This window comes from Tachypleus tridentatus, chromosome 4 (assembly GCF_004210375.1).
Source record: "Tachypleus tridentatus isolate NWPU-2018 chromosome 4, ASM421037v1, whole genome shotgun sequence".
NCBI lineage: Eukaryota > Metazoa > Arthropoda > Merostomata > Xiphosura > Limulidae > Tachypleus > Tachypleus tridentatus.
In genome coordinates this window covers 9,318,467-9,339,449 of record NC_134828.1, presented here as the reverse complement: position 1 = coordinate 9,339,449, position 20,983 = coordinate 9,318,467, and the positions used below count along the sequence as shown (strand labels likewise).

General features: G+C 32.3%; 1 protein-coding gene across 3 annotated transcripts in view; it reads left to right on the top strand.

Moving 5' to 3' along the window:
- Positions 1-17,262, top strand: part of LOC143248539 (E3 ubiquitin-protein ligase RNF220-like) — a 143,330-nt gene extending 126,068 nt beyond the window's left edge. For all 3 annotated transcript variants that reach the window (XM_076496969.1, XM_076496968.1, XM_076496967.1), the window contains exons 11-15: positions 941-996; positions 3,230-3,293; positions 7,702-7,816; positions 9,988-10,062; positions 16,757-17,262. In XM_076496969.1, the coding sequence (XP_076353084.1) occupies positions 941-996; positions 3,230-3,293; positions 7,702-7,816; positions 9,988-10,062; positions 16,757-16,828 (382 nt within the window). In that variant the 3' untranslated portion in view covers positions 16,829-17,262. The remainder of the gene's footprint in view (positions 1-940; positions 997-3,229; positions 3,294-7,701; positions 7,817-9,987; positions 10,063-16,756) is intronic.
- Positions 17,263-20,983: the final 3,721 nt, after the last annotated feature.

Below are 20,983 nucleotides of genomic sequence, written 5' to 3'. Positions count from 1 at the left end.
ACTGCAGATCTGTAGTAGAGTTCTGAGCAGAAGAGAAATCAACGAATATTATAAATGATGAAAACTGAAAGAACTCTGTTATCAAGATAAGAAAGTGGGAGTACCTTGGACTTATAATGAGAAGAAATGGAATAAAAAGACTGTTCCTAGAAGGAAAGATGAATGTAAAAAGAGGAAGAGGCCAGCTAAAGAATATATGGATGGATAACATCAAATATTGTATGGGAACATCATATAGTAACTGTGTTAAAATAGTGGAAGGAAGAGAAGACTGGCACTGTTTCAACAACACGTGTTGATAGTGACTCATAAATGTGTCAATAATGTTTTATTGGTTACCCAAGTATGCCAAGCCTTGTAAAGTTAATAGCTTGTAAGACTTGCAAGGGTTGATAGGTTGTTGTCCATTAGTGTAGTTATTAATTTTTGGTTTTTAGATTGTTACTTTAACTGGCGATTCACGGTTGGGCTGTATTGAAAACTGTTAATTGTGAAATCATAATTTTTTGTCTCATTTTTTTACCATGAGGTTGGGTCTACTTATATTCAAATTTAGTAATTTTGCCTTAAAACTATTTAATAAAGTGACCCAAAATTTTGGTGAAGACCTCCATTTTCTAAGTAAAATACACAGGAAACCTCAGAAGTAGTCAGTGAGATTAGATATAGTATCCATGGTATTTTTGTTTGTATTAGTTTATGTGACTTACATGTTATTAGGGACACTGTAAACAGCAAAGTCGTAGACCCCCATATTGTTTAATGGAAGTTGAATGGATTTCTAAGTAGACACATCTTAAAAAGCTGATTTCTTTGTTATGAACTATGGGGTATATCATTACTTTCTGTATCTATAAAATGTTCTGAAGCTATCACATTAAATTATACTTAAAGTTAAACATTCGGACTGATAAATTGGATCATTTTACTGTTGTTTCAGAGATGCTGAGGAACAAGACAGGATCCCAGAAGGAAGGAAATGGGTTTGTGAAAATGGTACTTTAATTTTATTAAATACTCTTAAAAACAGATTTATTCATAGCTGGTGGAAGATTTTAATCTATTAATGCTACCTCTAGAGTGGTGCTGTTCATTGTATAAACTGTTAAGTGTAAACAAACATTAAACGTTTTTCTTGATGATGAGAAACCCACTTGAAATAAAAGAAACTTAAATGAAAAATACTAATTAATAACCTAACGTCCAACAGCAACGCCCCCTACAATCCTGTGTCTGTTTATACTGTCATCCCTAAGACGTGTCTGGAAACAGTCTGTTGCAAACTCTCTTTGTTATAACCTGAGGATGACATGACCTAGGAAGGTCGAAACATTGTGCTCTGCTTATCAATAAAAGTGTTAATATCCCGACCAGCCGTTCTGAGATACATTAAAAGTTTTGTCCATGGTGTTAGAAGAACATGAAGGTTTGAGAAATCTTGATATAAATGAATAAAAATCCAACTCCTTTCGAAAGGTTGACCTTTCTTCTTCAGGGTCAAACACTATGTCAGTTTTGTTTCAATTTTTTATCTTTCATTCACAAAGAGTGTTATTAACATTAGTATTTTCACTGACTTTAAAAAGTTTGCACTTTAGTTGGTACCAGTTAGGGTTAGAAAACTGTTGGTTGGCATATTTGAAATCAGTTTTTAAGTTTTCTGGTTCCTTTACCATTTTTATTTACTGTTATACAAATGTTTATGTCCTACATTTTATAAATATTATTAACCAAATGACCATACTAAAAATGTAGAAAGTACAGATATCTCATTGTGCAACTTTAAAATAAAGAAACTGAGAGAAAAACCTAACAGTTCTTTCTCTAAGACTGTAAGCCTAAAAGTTGACAATGTTTATTAGATTGAACAGGCAATATATATTTTTTGTGAATATTTTGGACATAATAAAGTGTGTAATGTTACAGTTAAAATGATCATATTTATTGCATTGGAAAGTGTATTCAAAGACAACTGCAGCCCACTCTTTCAGATAGCGATAGCTTTTCATGAAATACAAATTAGTTTAACAAATTTCTGTATCTTCAGTTTTGTGTAACACATGCCTTAATGTTCAAACGTAGGCGTCCCTAATTTGAAACTCACCAGCAGAAGAAGGACAGTTATTCTTCAGTTCCTGCAGCCTCTGTATAGCATTATAATGCCTTCACGTACACACAGGTGACTCAGTAGAATATCTTCAGTGACACTCGGAGCTTCAGACTTTCTAAATCATAGCTTGACATGCTGATTGTCCATCCATGTTTTAATTTAATTGAAAATGTATTCTGAAGACAGGTGGTATGGATACTAAAATAATGTACAGAACAATGTTTTCATCTTCTTCAGCCAGCTTCAAGTTCACAAGGAGAGTTTGCAACTGAACATTGCTGGGCACATGTCTCAGGGTACAAGATTGTAGGGAGCGTTGCAGTCAGATGCTAGGTTATTAATTAGTATAGGTATAAAGGTGCTCCTTTATATAGGTTTAATTTTGGTTTTAGTTGTTGTATAAGTAAGGCTTCTTTGATATTGCAATCATTTAAGATTGTTTCCCTACTTAGTATGTTGGTGTTTCCTGTGGTTATGTTGTTCTTACTTGACTTGCAGTGTTCAAAAAATTGTGAAGTGTTTGACTCTGGATTCTATTTTTCTGCCTGTCTCTCCGATATAGAAGTTGTGGCAGTTGTTGCATTGTATGTTGTAAATAATGTTGGTGTTGCATTTATCAGTGTAATTTTTATATAGTATGGATTTTAGTTTTGTACCGGTTTTTGAATGCATTTGGTGTTTACTGGAATGTTGTGTTCTGTTTTTCTCCAAACGTTGGTTTTTTTTTTACATATATTGAGAATATGTGGCATAAAGTAGTGTAATGCTATAAGTGTTTCTTTGAATTTGTTATTGTTTGTTTGTTGTTTTATTTTGTTGATTTCATTGTTAATTTTGTCAGGTGAACATAGTTTTGTGGTTGTGTTTATTTGGTTTCTTAATATGTTGAGTTTTGGTTTTATTTTGTAGACTGAATTCCATGGAATGTGTAGTCCAGTAACGTATTTTACGAAGCTACTACCAGTGATGTATTCCACAAAGTTACTACCAATAATGATAGCATATGTGTTACTGAAGTGAAAGGGAAATAATTATTTTATAATGGTTAGGAATTTTTAGCACTGCTAAAATTTTCCGCTCACGCCCACGTTAACGAGATTTATATTTTTGCATTTCCAGAACATCAGCCACAACTGGAAGAAACCAAACAGGCTGCTCTAACCAATGGGGAAATGGAATCAGAGTAAGTTACAACAAACAAATTATCCACTTTCCTCCACAGTAATTTGTTACTCCTTGTAGTAATGGGACCTGTTTGTGTTGTTTCAATTATGGGTGAAATGTTTGAAGATTTATTAGGAAAGGTTTGACAAAAGTTTCCTTGAGTATGTGACAAATTATCACAATTATAGTTATAATTTTCAAGTTACCTGTGCTGTGGTCAGCAGTAGGCATCTCATGCAAAGAAAAGGCATTTAGTGTTAATGTTTTATGATAAATTTATTTATAATGGTAATAAAGAAGTGATCAAACTTGGTTTGTAAATTACTTATAAAAGTTTTTGTAAAGGTTGAGGGGTACAGAAGTTTAGAGAACTTAATGTATAAGAAACATTCTATAACTCAACGCTATGTGCCTCCTGATGACAGTGAAACGTGTAGAATTGAGTTTAGAGTCTTAAAGAAATTTTTCATCATGTGTTAAATTGTCTATTGTTTTTACATATCAAGTTGCATAGAAGCCATTCTATTTAAGGTAAAGGATATGCTTAAAATAGATATTATTTTAGTGTAATAATAAACAGAACCAGCATAGTTACTACACTTTACATTTTCACTTATTCTATGAATCCTGAGGTCAAAAGTTCAAGTTTTTACGTTACTTGAAGTCGTAAGTCCAGGTCGTCACTTTCTGTAAGTGCAACATACATTTTGGATGGAAACTTGACAACTTCTCCCAACAACCACATCTTATTATGTTAATATAACAGAATAAAACAGGGAAAAAAACAACAGTGTATTTGGTAGAAGAATGAATTATCCAAAAATGTTTTAGTAGGAGAAAGTAATATAGGTTTTGTGGTAAATTTTTATTTATTCTAATAAAATAAAAACATTGAACTGTGCAAAGATATACAACATAAGCACACCAGTACTGTGAGTTGTGAGCTGTTCTTCTCAGAAACTCTTAACAAATTGTGGTTTTGAAAATCTTCATCGGTAACCAAGGCGAGAGGGTTAAACAGTTTCACATAGTTCATTCTTCTACAGAATATCAGAAATATGTTATTTTATCTTATTTTAGTCACTTATATTAGTATAAGAAGATATGACTCTGGAGAGTATTGTCCAGAGAACAATTATCCTATGGGGACAGTTGTTGTACAACCATTTTGGATAAAGTTTTAGTGAGCTTCATTCATCTGCAATTGTTTGTAGCTCGTAGAGCAAATCTTCATGTGGACTTGTCCTAGTAGTTCAAAATTCCATCTCCAAACTATTATCTTAGTAGTTCAAAATTTTGTCTCCAAACTATTGTCCTACTTGTTCAAAATTTAGTTTCCAAACAATTGTCCTAGTAGTTCGAAATTCCATCTCCAAACTATTGTCCTAGTAGTTCGAGATTCCATCTCCAAACTATTGTCCTAGTAGTTCAAAATTCCATCTCCAAACTATTGTCCTAGTAGTTCGAAATTCCACCTCCAAACTATTGTCCTAGTAGTTCAAAATTCCATCTCCAAACTATTGTCCTAGTAGTTCGAAATTCCACCTCCAAACTATTGTCCTAGTAGTTCGAAATTCCATCTCCAAACTATTGTCCTAGTAGTTTGAAACCTCCAAACTATTGTCCTAGTAGTTCGAAATTCCATCTCCAAACTATTGTCCTAGTAGTTTGAAATTCCATCTCCAAACTATAGTAGTTTAAATTCCATCTCCAAAATTCCATCTCCAAACTATTGTCCTAGTAGTTTGAAATTCCATCTCCAAACTATTGTCCTAGTAGTTTGAAATTCCATCTCCAAACTATTGTCCTAGTAGTTCAAAATTCCATCTCCAAACTATTGTCCTAGTAGTTCAAAATTCCATCTCCAAACTATTGTCCTAGTAGTTCAAAATTCCATCTCCAAACTATTGTCCTAGTAGTTCGAAATTCCACCTCCAAACTACTGCCCTAGTATTTTTAAGATTCTGTGTTCAAACTATTATTCTACTAGTTCAAAATTCCATCTCCAAACTACTGCAGGTGGTCAAAGCTTGTTTACTATTAAAAATGAAACCTAACTTACCACTTTAAAAAACATCTCTTGAATAAACAATGTTGGTCAGTTGATTAGATATTAATACATATTGTGCTTAATAATAAATGTAAAAAGAACTTAAAAATACTGATATTGTTTTAATGTCTATCCAGTGAAATACGACAAAGGTTAAAATTATTTTTGTTTGATAAAAATATTAGGTATTGAAAAGGATCCTGTATAGAAAAAATCCAAAGATTTTATCATGATGTAGGAGTTATCTTTATTTAAGACAGCTTTATTTCTCTAATGCAGTGGTTGGTCTTTGTAATAAATGTACTGCCTTCAGATGTGGTAGTTGCAGTTAATTGAAAGATTTTAATGAAAGACTTGATGAATATTTGAATCAGAGGAACCAGCTTTGAAAGGTTTATTTTTGTTTGTTTTTGAATTTTGCACAAAGCTACATGAGGGCAATCTGCACTAGCCATCCCCAATTTTGCAGTGTAAGACTAGAGGAAAGGCAGCTATGCTTCACCACCCACCAACAACTTTTGAGCTACTCTTTTACTAACAAATAGTGGGATTGACTGTCACATTATGATCCCCCCATGGCTGAAAGGACAAGCATGTGTGATGAGATGGGGATTCAAACCCACAATCTCCAGATTACGAGTTGAGCAGCTTCACCACCTGATCAAGCTCACCCATTTTTATTTCAATTTAAGTTTTGTGGAAGGGATGGCCTAGAAAGGCCAAGAAACCTCTTTGTGTTGTTAAATTACATGTATAACAAGAGCAGTTTTCTATCATTAATGGACCCAGTAAATAGCATGCGTTGCTAATATTAAATTATTGTAAAATCAAAAATAATAATCATGCTTTATGCTTTGAGGCTATAGACGTGTTACAAAGTTGAAAGCCAAGTCCCACTGTTTGGTCATGTAAGAGTACCCCAAGAGTTTGTGGTGGGTGCTGTTGTATAGTTGCCTTTCCTCTAGTCTATCAGTTCAGATTTGAGGAAGGCCAGTCCTGATAGTATTTGAGTAACTTTGAATGAATATAAAAACAAACAAACCTGTCATTAAGTGAGTAGGCTTAGTTCAAAGAAAGTTTAGAACAAATTAGAAAATATAGCATCGTGCTTGAGAAAAAAATCCAAAATTATCTTTTATAATGTTTCACATGAGCCACTTTTCACAAAGTCTTCCGTCTTGATGTACAACTTCATGTTTGGTGACTGTGAAATAACTCAGCTCCCACTGAATCAATGGTAAGTTTATGAACTTAAAATAAATACATAAATCCAGGGTTTGATTTCTTGCAGTAAATGCTGCAGACAGCCCAGTGTGGCTTTGTGCTAAAACAGACACTAACATAACTTAAGGCTTGTCCAGTTCCTGGGAGTACATGTCAGTTGACTGTAAAGTTGGTGTTGAAAGATTATTTGGGATATTCAAGCTCGGTTATTAGTTTATTAATTTTAAACAATAACACAATGATCCATTGTTGATGTTATTTTCTCATGCTTTTTAAATTTCTTTATTTTGTTTAGAAATCAAATTTTAAATACACACTCAAAACATTATTTGATTTGTTAAAGTCCATATTAATTCATTTTGATGTATAAAACTTATAAATTCCAAGAACTTATATGTTTTCAAATAAAGAATTTATATGAATGTGTCAGCCAGTCTGCATCTGTCATGCAAACTACAAGGCCTGTCAGGTTGGCTGGGAAAGTCAGAGACAGTGGTGGTTGAGACACTTTTTATATTATCAGGTTGCATGAACAAAAACTGTTGTGGTATGGATTAAATTAACTTAGAGAAATGTAATTTGTAATCTTTTTACAAATTAGAATTAGGATAAGGACTAATAACTTAATATTATTTGTATTTAACCAAACACTAACTGTATTATTAAATATATAACCTGCCTCACTTGCATTCGAGTAGAATAGTAAATATATAACCTGCCTCACTTGCATGCAAGTAGAATAGTAAATATATAACCTGTGTCACTCGCATGCAAGTAGAATAGTAAATATATAACCTGCCTCTCTTGCATGCGAGTAGAATAGTAAATATATAACCTGTGTCACTCGCATGCAAGTAGAATAGTAAATATATAAGTAAATATATGCCTGTCGCTTGCATGCGAGTAGAATAGTAATTATATAACCTGCCTCTCTTGCATGCGAGTAGAATAGTAATTATATAACCTGCCTCTCTTGCATGCGAGTAGAATAGTAAATATTTAACCTGCCTCTCTTGCATGCGAGTAGAATAGTAAATATAGAATAGCTTGGAAATAATATAAGTGTCTTAAAACTTTCAAGTTACTTTAATTATGTTTTATGTATTCTAAACTCATAAGTACAGTAAAATTAAAAATGTTTTATTTATTGTAGAAAACACACCGTTACACAAAATAAGCTTCAGACAGTTACATCTTTAAAGTCCCGAATTATGGAACTAGAAAGACAAAATCATAACAGTGAGAAGATGAAGTGTTTAATATGTATGGTGAGTAAATTAAGTAATTCCTGTAATACGCTAAATTTAACGTAGGACGAGGTAAGTAGGATCACAACTAAATTTAACATAGGACGAGGTAAGTAGGATCACAACTAAATTTAACGTAGGACGAGGTAAGTAGGATCACAACTAAATTTAACATAGGACGAGGTAAGTAGGATCACAACTAAATTTAACGTAGGACGAAGTAAGTAGGATCACAACTGAATTTAACGTAGGACGAGGTAAGTAGGATCACAACTAAATTTAACGTAGGACGAGGTAAGTAGGATCACAACTAAATTTAACATAGGACGAGGTAAGTAGGATCACAACTAAATTTGGTTATTGATAACAGTTGACTTCAAGATGTTTTTTTTTAATTAATTAAATGCTACTTTCATTAGCAGTGTTGTCACTAATAATTTTATATTCTTTTTACATATTAGTAAGTGAAATAATTTGTTTGTATTCTAGATGTTATATGAAATCTAAGAAATTAACTTATTATATCAACCAAATAAACACAAAAAATTACCACTTCTATAATTTTCACAATTCTCGATTGTTGTATTCTGGTTAAGCTGTTCAGTATCATCTGTTTATTTCATCTTTGTTTGAATAATGATTCTATACAACTTAAAAACCTTCATCAGTACTAATTCATCTGAAGACTTACCTAACAAAATATATCTTATTGTACTGAAATAGCTTTTGGTGAAAATATATTTATTTCTTGAATGGAAAATTTTGTTTCTAATAATAGGACATGATTATGTACAACATTTAAATTATCTATACATCCAATCAGATGACTTTAAGATTTAACTAGCGTCATCTGGATTTATGATTTAATGAAAATCATTAAGTATAGCAGTTCTTGTAACACTTTATTTATTTATTTTTAAAGCTTTCAAAATTCTTCTAATGTAAAGATTATTGTTTTGAATTCTCATGATCTAGATAAATGCATAACGTATTAATCACATTAATGTTCAGTTACTCCTGCTGGATGCAAAATATATTTTGAGATGAAAACTTAGAAATGAAGGCTGAGATGATAATTAAAGATAAATATTTCAAATCTTCCGTCAAGCGACATATTTTAATTAAGACGTAGACAAACTTAACTAACTATGCAAATCACATTGGAAAATAATAATGTACAACATGAAAATGGTGCAGTAATTTTCTTGTTTTTTTATGCAGGACGTCCACTAGATAGTTAGAAATCACTTTAATTATCTGATTAATTGTCTGTTTTGTTTTCCATTGTTTTGTCTGTACTGAAAAATTAAAGGTGTGGTGAAAAGCAATACTAAATGAGTATCATGTCGTGAAGCTATGATACGGTTCTTTCAATACGTCGTCAGATTTGATTTATGTTTCGTCATAAAATTTGGCACGCTTTCAGTAAACATTATATCTTTTGTACAGAGAAAATCAGAATTTCTAATAAAATATTTTTTTTTTGCTGAAGTTTAATCACTCAATAGGAGAAGGTGGATGTTGAGTACCTCATGTTGTCTTCATTTCTTTTACCTAAGACATTACATGTAAAGTAACATAACAAATTAACAGTAACAAAATAGATAGATGGATATTAGCATCTTATTTTACTTCTACCAGCTGCCAATCAGCCGATAAAACCTGACGATTTGAAAAATCACCGTAAAGTGTGAAATAAAAGACAATGTTAAAAATATAGATAATAAATTATAGACAAGACTATCAGACATTTTAACAAACTGTTGGTAAAACTTCTGTTTCTAGATATGTATCGTATTGTGATGTTAATATGTAGATACATATTTACCATATGAAGATACATATCATATTGTGATATCAATACTTAGATTTTCTGTACCTGTGTACATATTGTATTGTGATCTCAATACCTAAATATGTATTTTCTTTATTTACATATGTATTGTATTGTGACATCAGTATCAAGATATTTATTGTACTAACTATTGTGATGGTATATGCACTCCTATTAAAAAGATTCTATGTTTCTCTTCTGTTGTTGTTACAAAGTAAAATGAGAATAATAGTGAATAACTTGTAGTAAAAAAAGGCATAATAAAAGGTGTTATATTTGCAGAAATAATCACGTTGAATTCTGTTTCAAGTGAATGTGGATCTTGTTTTGGTTAACTAACAAAATTCATCATATTTAGGAACCATACACAGAGCCTGTAGTGTCTGTTTGTTGTTGGCATGTTCACTGTCAAGAATGCTGGTTAAGAACATTGGTAAGTCTTACATATTTGTTTCAAAGTGGAAAGCTTGAATATTGTGTATGATACTTGAATGGATGCTAGTTATATGAATGTATTTTGGGAAAAACTCATTTTGATAAAAGTTGTTTTGATTGTTTAATTTATAAACATTCTTTTCTACCTTGTCATTTAAAAACAAACAACATAATTTTAAAAAATATTTGTGACTGATAGGGCTAACTTTTGTTAAAGTATTCTTTTAGCACACCAGGTGGCACTGGGAATGGTTAAAAGCAAATATATTTTCATACTTTTATCACAGTAAAATTATTTTAGAGTTTATGAGGAAGAGTACATTAAACCTATCTATGTTTTTAAAATGTTTCACAATCACTTGTGATTAGGTAATTTTCTGAAATTGTTAGAAAAGTAATTAAAAACTGCCTGGCAGGGGGCAGCATTGCTGTGAAAATATATAGTGTAGACAAGGGAAAGTATTATGAATGTTACATTTTGATTGGCCAGAGTTCTCAGCACCGGTACCATCAATTCCAACACATTGAAAGGTTTTATTCAGCATTATGTTATATTTTTCTTGTTATGGATGTTGAAATAATAAATAGAACATTAATTACATGGATTTTTTTCTATGATCAGTTTCTAACTACCTCATTAGCAGTCTACGACTAGTTTCAATGAGGTTTAACAAAACAGATTATTGTTGTCATTAGTAATGCAGTATTCTTGGTAGAACCATTAATAATAAAGGGCTGAAATGTTTTCTGTTACTGTTATTGTGACAAGTTTCTGTTTTGAAGGAATTGTGATATGTCATCTTTGCTGGTATACTTGCTGTATATTAATTTTTCAACACAGTCGATGCAAGTTCTTACTGTGGAAGATGTGTATGTATATCTTAAGATACAAGATTGAGTGTGTTTTTTCTATTATTTCTTACTTCACAAACGTTTGGATACAGGTGTTTCTGTTTTTTTAGGCTAACTGAAATCATTCACTTAACAATATTCAACCAAGTATGTGTTTGAAATATTGACTTTTAAGACCTGTGATTTAGGACTTTGGTAATAAAACAACAACAACACCAAATACCTTCAGCAGCTTGGCTGTCAGTTAATTTGTAGGCATAAACACTTGAAGGATTTTGAAATAGCTTAACCTTTGTGAGCTAATAAGAATACAATGAAGATATTCATCTTATGTCTTAATATGAAAATCATTTTAATCAAAACATTGAATCTTATGATCAAGTTATACATGAATCTTATGATCGAGTTATACACGAATCTCATGATCCAGTTATACATGATTCTTATGATTCAGTTATACACAAATCTTATGATCCAGTTATACATATAAGAGTCGTGTAAAAGGTCAAACCTGAAAAATTAGATGAAACTGATACAGTTTCTCTATAACAGAAAATGCTGTTAACAGCAACGTTACTCAAGTGATGAAACAAATCGCTCTAATCTCCATAAGTAAGCATACTGTCTTGAACTCATTACCAGGATCTATGTAGGTATCCTGCTGTAATCAGAAGTTAGTGTTAAACATTCTTATCATGAGGAACTTTTATGTTCTTTTTAAATACTCCCATCATGAGGTATTTGTATATCCTCTGGAAAGTTCAAATTAGTAGTAAAGGAATCGATAATGTTCCTTCCTACAAATTAAAAATCCTTTTAATTTAAAATGTGGACCAGTTGCAGCTGGGCAGAAATGTTCTAGTCATCCACTGAGTATGTTTGTGGTGAACTTTGAATTCAGTCATGTTAGAAATGGTTTGGACAATTTCAAGAAACTTCCATTTGTGGATCCAGTGAAAACTATGGTTTCATTCTCTGTAGTCTCTGTATGCTAGTACTGATTGTAATTTATGATTAACGTTTATGTAGAAAGTTTAACCCACTTTTATTACCCCTAATCGCTCTTAATTTAAGGAATAATATTTTTCTTCTTAATATAAAAACATACAAGTAGTTTAAAAGTGCACAATAATTTTGGAATTTAAATTAATTGTTATGTGTCAAAATATTGGTATTGTTACCTGGATGATTGTTTTATTTTGAAATTTGAAGAACTCAATTTATTGTTTGTTTGTTTGTTTTTTTTAATTTCGCACAAAGCTACTCGAGGGCTATCTGTGCTAGCCATCCCTAATTCAGCAGTGTAAGACTAGAGGGAAGGCAGCTAGTCATCACCACCCATTGTCAACTCTTGGGCTACTCTTTTAGTAGTGGGATTGACTGTCACATTATAATGCCCTCACGACTGAAAGGGCAAACATGTTTGGTGCGACAGGGATTCGAACCCACGACCCTCGGATTACGAGTCGAACACCTTAACACACCTGGCAGTGCCAAGCTACCATGTTCTTTGTGTTTGATCTTGTACGTTTCCTTGAAGTGAACCGAATAAGCAATAGGAACAGCTGCATATATGTTACCATGGTGAAGGAGAACACTTTTGAGAATTTTTTTGAAGGAATCAATGAGCAATCACCACTAACTTGGTTTACAGACTACACCTGCTAGTGATATCAGTGACATTGTTCTAATAAACCAGTGAACATTCTTACAAAAAATAAGGTATAAACTCTTTCTCATCATTTTGTAAGAGTAAAATGATATCCCTGGAGAAAAGTAAGTTCCTAGTCTGAAGTTTGAATGCCACAAAATCTTTGGAAGGCCCAAACCTTTCACAAATTTATTAAGTTCACATTGTGTGAAAAGATGTAGTTGATCAGACGTTTCAGAATGAAAACAATCCTTATCATCATTTATATGGACATCAGAATCAGGATCAGATGTATTGAGAGTCTCCAGTGAAGAAGGTACAGGGACTTCAGGTGCATGAACAGCAAGTCTTATAGAAGATTACAGGTTTGACTATGAATCTGTCTTTTTATTCCTAGTGTTGCAGCTTTACATATTACATGAGCAAAAGTAACAGTCATCTTGGTTTGTGGGCTCTTGCCAGACCACTAGAATTCCAAAAGGCAAAAGCTTTTTATTACTTTAGTCTACTGTGTCAACTTTTTAACACAACTAGTGAAAAGCCCATGATTTGTGTTGGTCCCCAAGTATTATTCCAAAATATGCATAGCATCCTTTTTGAATGAATTCTGTAATGTTTTGTAATGTACTACAGATATTACAGAATATATTTGGGTCATTTAAACAACCACTTGTTGCCCTAGTAACAAATAAGTAATACTGAAAATAATTTGTCAAAGTGCACACAGAAACATATGCTATCCAAAATGACACTTCCTGTGGCCTGTTAAGTGTTAGTATGCTAGCAGTGTGCTACTCGTGGGTTCTAGAACAATTGATAAGACTCTCGCATCACGACTGTTCTACAGAAATCTATAGCCAATGATTGTCGTTATTTTAATTGTAATAAAATGCTACCTGATTTCAATGAAAATTATTCACTTATATACATGACATTTCGTGAAAAATCTGTACGCGAAGGAGAAAAATGGATATCATTTATGAATTCGTCATACGGGAATTAACGTTCAAGACAATAAAGCCATTACAGTGTAATTGATTAGTTGGTTTGATGGGAAAAAAGGTTTTTCCACAAGAATAATGGAATTTCTACCTTCTCAAGTCACATAATTAGAGTTGCTCAAGTACCAGTATCTGGTATTGCTGGTACCATTGCAAATCCTGGTTACTACCTATAGCTGTTTACAGCAGCCAGGTTTTTAGCACAAAATGTCTTTTTGGTTGCAATGTAAAGAAAAAACTGAAAAATGTTTTCACCAAGTAAAATATTATAAACAGGCCTCTATATTAAATGAATTCTTGAAAACCAGGAATGAAGGTATCTTTAAGTAGATAACAGATTTGATTAATTGGGTTATTTGCAAGCCATTAATATTATTGCACATATTGACAGACCAGATAATTTTAAAACTAAGTATTTTGACCAAGTAGTTTTCAAAAGACACAAACCTCTGATTTGAATAGTTTGCTGTTTGAAAAGCACTCAAGTTAGAGCAACGTTTGAAATCTACTTTATTTCTTAATGATCTGTTATGTCAATTCTTTTATCATGGCTGAACTATTTTGCCTGTAAGTCAAGTAACTTATTTATCTGTTGAAACATTCTAATTTGTGATCTAATATATATTGTTAAAACTTACAGATTTTGAACTACTGAATGTACAGAGCAGTCGTTACAAACTTTGAATTAATCCACTTTATTGTTCTAGGCACTTTTATAATTACCATATAGAATTTTGTTACCTAGTTCAAGAAACTTGTGTTTTAGCATTGTATGTAAAACAACAGAGATGGGTATTGTATCAACAGTGTTTGAAAAAAATTTAAAGACCACTTAAATGTAGTTTTTAATGTCTGATACCTAGTTTATTCTTGTGGGAACAACATGGGACCTACTGGTCCATCTTGGCTGTTCCATCTTCTAAACTGAAATAGTTAAAAAATATAAAAAACCTTTATCATTCATGCTTTTTCTTAAACTCCTCTGAATTTACTACCTCTCCAACATCTGAAGGCAACCCATTCCAACCACCCTGTCAGACAAATGAAACTTATTTGAAGATGATTTCTACCTTGACAAAATTTATATTTGTGTCCCCTACTGTCCTCAATGTTGAGTATGACAAAGTATGATGTATCAACATTATTAATTCCCTTTACAATCTAAACACATCAATCAGTTCATCTGTAACTCCTCTTTTTCTCAATAGAAAATAGATTGAGAGATTTCAGCCTTGACAGCCCCTCACCACAGGCACCATTATAGTAACCCTTCTCTTAATCCTTTTAAACAATTCAATGTCTTTACTAAGGTAAGGAACCCAAGACTGAACACAATATTCTAAATGTGGCATAACCTGTGACCTATACAATGAAATTATAACCTCTTTATTCTTGTATTCAATATTTCTGTAGATAGAATCTAAAATATTTGCCCTACACTAGTAACAACACACTGCTTGGATGGCTTTCAATGTTGATCACCTATTACACCAAGTTTCCTTTCTTTCATGACACTGTTAAGGTTATTCCCATCCAAATTACACTTATAATTCATATTATGATAACCCACATGAATTATCTTACATTTATTATGGTTAAAACCCATCTGCCATTTATTTGTTCAACTCAGCAGCATCCTCCTCACAGCAGCACCCAATACCTTAATATTATCTGCAAATTTAGGTAATTTATTGACCATTCCTATATCTATGTTATTGATCCAAATCAAAAAGGGCAAAGGTCCCTAGTATGAACCCTGAGGTAATCCACTTTTGACATTATTTCAGAGTGACTGAACTTCCTGTAACAACTGTCTACATTCTTCCATCCAACCACTATTCTATCCAATTTGCTAACTTATCTCCCACACCTATAGAGATTTTGTTTTACAAGTCTTTTATGTGTGACCTTGTCAAATGCATTCTGAAAATCCAAATATACCAAATCTACATCCTTACATTCATCTACAAAGAATGTTAAAAGAATCATCTATAACTATAACCTCCTTGTCATCCACATCCTTCTCAGAACCTTTTGTTTTCCTTCCTTCTAATAGTTCCTCATCTGCAGAAGCCAAGGGCTGAAATTTATTGCTCTAAAGAGTTGGGTCATTATAACTAAGTTAAATACTTATATCCCTGATAGTACCCTTTCTAACTTCCTCAAAGTCATTGTTAGCTGATATATTCCTTCTATATAAAAGCTTAAGGTCCTCCTGTCACCATGTACCAAAGTATACACTTTCCCTTTATCTATTGTCTGTACTTTGATTATTATAGTCTCCAGTTTCCACTAGAGCCTACAAACTCTACTAGTTGTAAATTGCACATCTTCATTACTTACTTCCTTAAGAGTACATACCACTCCTAAGTTCCCACATAAAAACACACATAACAAATAGTGAATGCTTAACTCCTAACTAGTCTTAACCATTGTATTTATACTTATGGCCTGAAACTAAATACTCAGTACCAAATACCACTCGCCCATTGTCAACACTGTTACTGTTAAGCCTAATGTCTAAGAATCATATTTTTCATCAGTACTTTGTCTTTACACTAAAGTCATAATGTTTATTTTTAATTATAAGAAACTTAGTAAATTAATTCATAAAACACCAAGAGACAATAAATTATGTTTTAGGTTGTATTTATTTAATAAAACAATGTATTTTTCCTGTTTTATGATTTACCAGTAAGCTGAATATATTTAAAAGTATCATTATATGTACTAAGCCTATTTTAAGGTTATTGTAAAATTTACACCATTTAACACTTTTAGCTACCAAACATTCTCTAAAACTACTACAAATTATTATATTTATGTTAAATAACTTTCAGAAGTCTGTAACAGGTTAAGAACTTAACTTTTCAATGTACTAACTTTTTAGTTGTGGGTGTATCTTATGATAATCAGGAGAATATTACATCTCCCAGAACACAAGAAAAATAAAGTTTCTGGAGATTTCTTTTATATTTGAAAGAAAAGAAAGTCAAAACTACTGTAATTCTTGGGTAAAACTTTTTAAATTAATTGAAGCCAAACATATTTACATTTTATACTGTTAAAATTTCACAGAAAATATAAACTGTTTCTTTGTGTTTGAAGGCTTAAGTTTATGCAAGTCATATTATCTGAGTCATTCAGTTGTGAAAGCATATATTTCCTTTATTTCTCTTGTATTTTAGGGGGCCAAGAAGTTGTGTCCACAGTGCAACATGATTACATCCCCTAATGACTTAAGAAGAATTTATCTTTGAAGTGACTAACCATTCCTCAGCAGTCGTACAAGTTGTATGTAACTGATTGTTGGATAAAAGGTTCCTATAAAAAAAAGGATTCAGATGGAAAATTATGATAAATTATTTTTGTTCTCTTATATGTTTTATCTAGTTCTTATTTCTTTTTTTTTTCTTGGATTTGTGAAAGTGAAAAACGTTTGCTGGCATGTGTAACCAATATGAAAACTGATGGTGATATAAAAAGAAATCCATATATGTACAATAAAGAAGAAATAGAACTGTACAGTGTTTTAATTTATATGTATAGACATTATTTTCATGATTTTTGTCGTGTATATGTTTAAAAGTTGTTTATAAGAAAGACTTTTTTTTCCCACACTCAAGTTGTGACTGAAATAAACTGACCTCCAAATTGTTGTATCTTACATTTGGTGTTGTTTTTAATTCAGAAAGACTTCCGTCTGATTTATTTTTTATCTTTATTATTGTAGTTGTTGTTTTGAATTAAGCACAAAGCTACACAATGGGCTATCTGTGCTCTGCTCACCACGAGTATCGAAACCCGGTTTTTAGCGTTGTAAATCTGCAGACATACCGCTGAGTCACTTGGGGGCTTTATTATTGTAAATAAGAAGTTTTAAATGTATAATTATTTCATTCTATGAAAACTCTTTGTATTTTAAGGAAATGCATAAATTGGTTTGTATTTAAACTGGCTGTGAACCAGAAAGTTGTTCCCATCAGACTGATTTGATGATGTGTTATGGAATCCAAATTACAATATGACATCTTTCCTGGATCCAAATTACAATGGAACGCCTTTCCATGGATCCAGTTTACAGTGCAACACGTTTATGAAAATTTCAGTTTACATAGTTGTTACATAAATGTTTCAGCTCAGGTACAAGTGACAATAACTGTAAAGATACTGACTGTTATAATAATTTCGTTTTTATTCATCATCATTATCTGCCACTCAATTCCTTCAAGGAACATAGGGCCGCAAACACTGTGGTTTCTTGAACACGTTTTTATGTGAGTAGGTTGTTAGCCCACTGCACCTAGCCGTCCCTAATTTAGTAGTGTAAGACTAGAGGGAAGGCAGCTAGTCATCACTACCCACCGCCAACTCTTGAGCTACTCTAGTGGGATTGACCGTCACATTATAACGCCCCCACGGCTGAAAGGGCGAGCATGTTTGGCACGACGAGGATGCAAACCCGCAACCCTCAGATTACCAGTCGCATGCCTTAACGCGCGGCCATGCCGGGCCAATTCGTTTTTATTAGTAGATATTAATGTATGTGTTATTCAACTTTTGTTTATAGAACATTTTGCAGCAAACTTTAATATCTTCTGGCCATTAGATTCAAACAATTTAAACAGAACTTCCTGTTTCTTTATATTTTTATTTATGTGTACTTCTGAATCACCACAAGTATTGTTACTCTACACAGAAAGAAATGCATTTTAATTTTCTACCTTGGTTGTGCAGTTTAATATCATCTGTCTGGAATGCCAAAACACTTTGGTATTTCACATTTTGCCATCCAGTGGCACAGCGGTGTATCTGTGGACTTAAAACACTAGAAACTGGGTTCTAATACTTGTGGTTGGCAGAGCACAGATAGCCCATCGTGTAGCTTTGTGATTGACTTCAAAGAACAATATTTCATGTTTTATTCAGTACAATGTGCTGCCGAGAAGAATGAATAAAGGTTTAATATTCTGGCAAGTAAAAACGAAATTAACATAAAAGATATATTTTGGCTGCATTTGACAACCACATAATTAAAACACTATATCAGCAAGCAAGAGAAAAGTTTGGGTTTCATTAATCCCAAAGAAAACGTCAAAGTATTTGTTTGGAGGGGTTGCTATTTCAATGTACAGTTTAAAATCAAAATCTTAAAATGATTTTTTTTTACTGCAGAGACTATACCATGATGTAAAAATTCTAACAATACTACCATGTCATCAAAAACCATCATGTAAGAATTCTAACAATACTACCATGTCATCAAAAACCATCATGTAAGAATTGTAACAATACTACCATGTCATTAGATACCACTGTAAAAATTATAACAATACTACCATGTTATCAGAAACCACGATGTAAAACTTGTAACAATACTACCATGTCATCAGATACCACGATGTAAAACTTGTAACAATACTACTATGTCATCAGATACCACAATGTAAAAATTGTAACAATACTACCATGCCATCAGATACCACAATGCAAAAATTGTAACAATACTACCATGTCATTAGATACCACAATGCAAAAATTGTAACAATACTACCATGCCATCAGATACCACAATGCAAAAATTGTAACAATACTACCATGTCATCAGATATCACAATGTAAAACTTGTAACAATACTACCATGCCATCAGATACCACAATGCAAAAATTGTAACAATACTACCATGTCATCAGATACCACGATGTAAAACTTGTGACAATACTACCATGTCATCAGATACCACAATGTAAAAATTGTAACAATACTACCATGTCATCAGATACCACGATGTAAAACTTGTAACAATACTACCATGTCATCAGATACAACGATGTAAAACTTGTAGCAATACTACTATGTCATCAGATACCACAATGTAAAACTTGTAACAATACTACTATGTCATCAGATACCACGATGTAAAACTTGTAACAATACTACTATGTCATCAGATACCACAATGCAAAAATTGTAACAATACTACCATGCCATCAGATACCACAATGTAAAAATTGTAACAATACTACCATGCCATCAGATACCACAATGCAAAAATTGTAACAATACTACCATGCCATCAGATACCACAATGCAAAAATTGTAACAATACTACCATGTCATTAGATACCACAATGCAAAAATTGTAACAATACTACCATGCCATCAGATACCACAATGTAAAAATTGTAACAATACCACCATGCCATCAGATACCACAATGCAAAAATTGTAACAATACTACCATGTCATCAGATACCACGATGTAAAACTTGTAACAATACTACCATGTCATCAGATACCACGATGTAAAACTTGTAACAATACTACTATGTCATCAGATACCACAATGTAAAACTTGTAACAATACTACTATGTCATCAGATACCACGATGTAAAACTTGTAACAATACTACCATGCCATCAGATACCACAATGCAAAAATTGTAACAATACTACCATGTCATCAGATACCACGATGTAAAACTTGTAACAATACTACTATGTCATCAGATACCACGATGTAAAACTTGTAACAATACTACCATGTCATCAGATACCACGATGTAAAACTTGTAACAATACTACCATGTCATCAGATACCACGATGTAAAACTTGTAACAATACTACTATGTCATCAGATACCACAATGTAAAACTTGTAACAATACTACTATGTCATCAGATACCACAATGTAAAACTTGTAACAATACTACTATGTCATCAGATACCACGATGTAAAACTTGTAACAATACTACCATGTCATCAGATACCACAATGTAAAAATTGTAACAATACTACCATGCAATCAGATACCACAATGCAAAAATTGTAACAATACTACCATGTCATCAGATACCACGATGTAAAACTTGTAACAATACTACCATGTCATCAGATACCACGATGTAAAACTTGTAACAATACTACCATGTCATCAGATACCACGATGTAAAACTTGTAACAATACTACCATGTCATCAGATACCACGATGTAAAACTTGTAACAATACTACCATGTCATCAGATACCACGATGTAAAACTTGTAACAATACTACCATGTCATCAGATACCACGATGTAAAACTTGTAACAATACTACCATGTCATCAGATACCACGATGTAAAACTTGTAACAATACTACTATGTCATCAGATACCACGATGTAAAACTTGTAACAATACTACCATGTCATCAGATACCACGATGTAAAACTTGTAACAATACTACCATGTCATCAGATACCACAAGGTAAAACTTGTAACAATACTACCATACTACGTAACAATACTACGACGTAAACATTGTAACAATACTACCATGCTATCAAATACTACGATGTAAAAATTGTAACAATACAACCATATATCAGATACCACGATGTAAATGTTGTAATTACGTTGATGTGTGATTA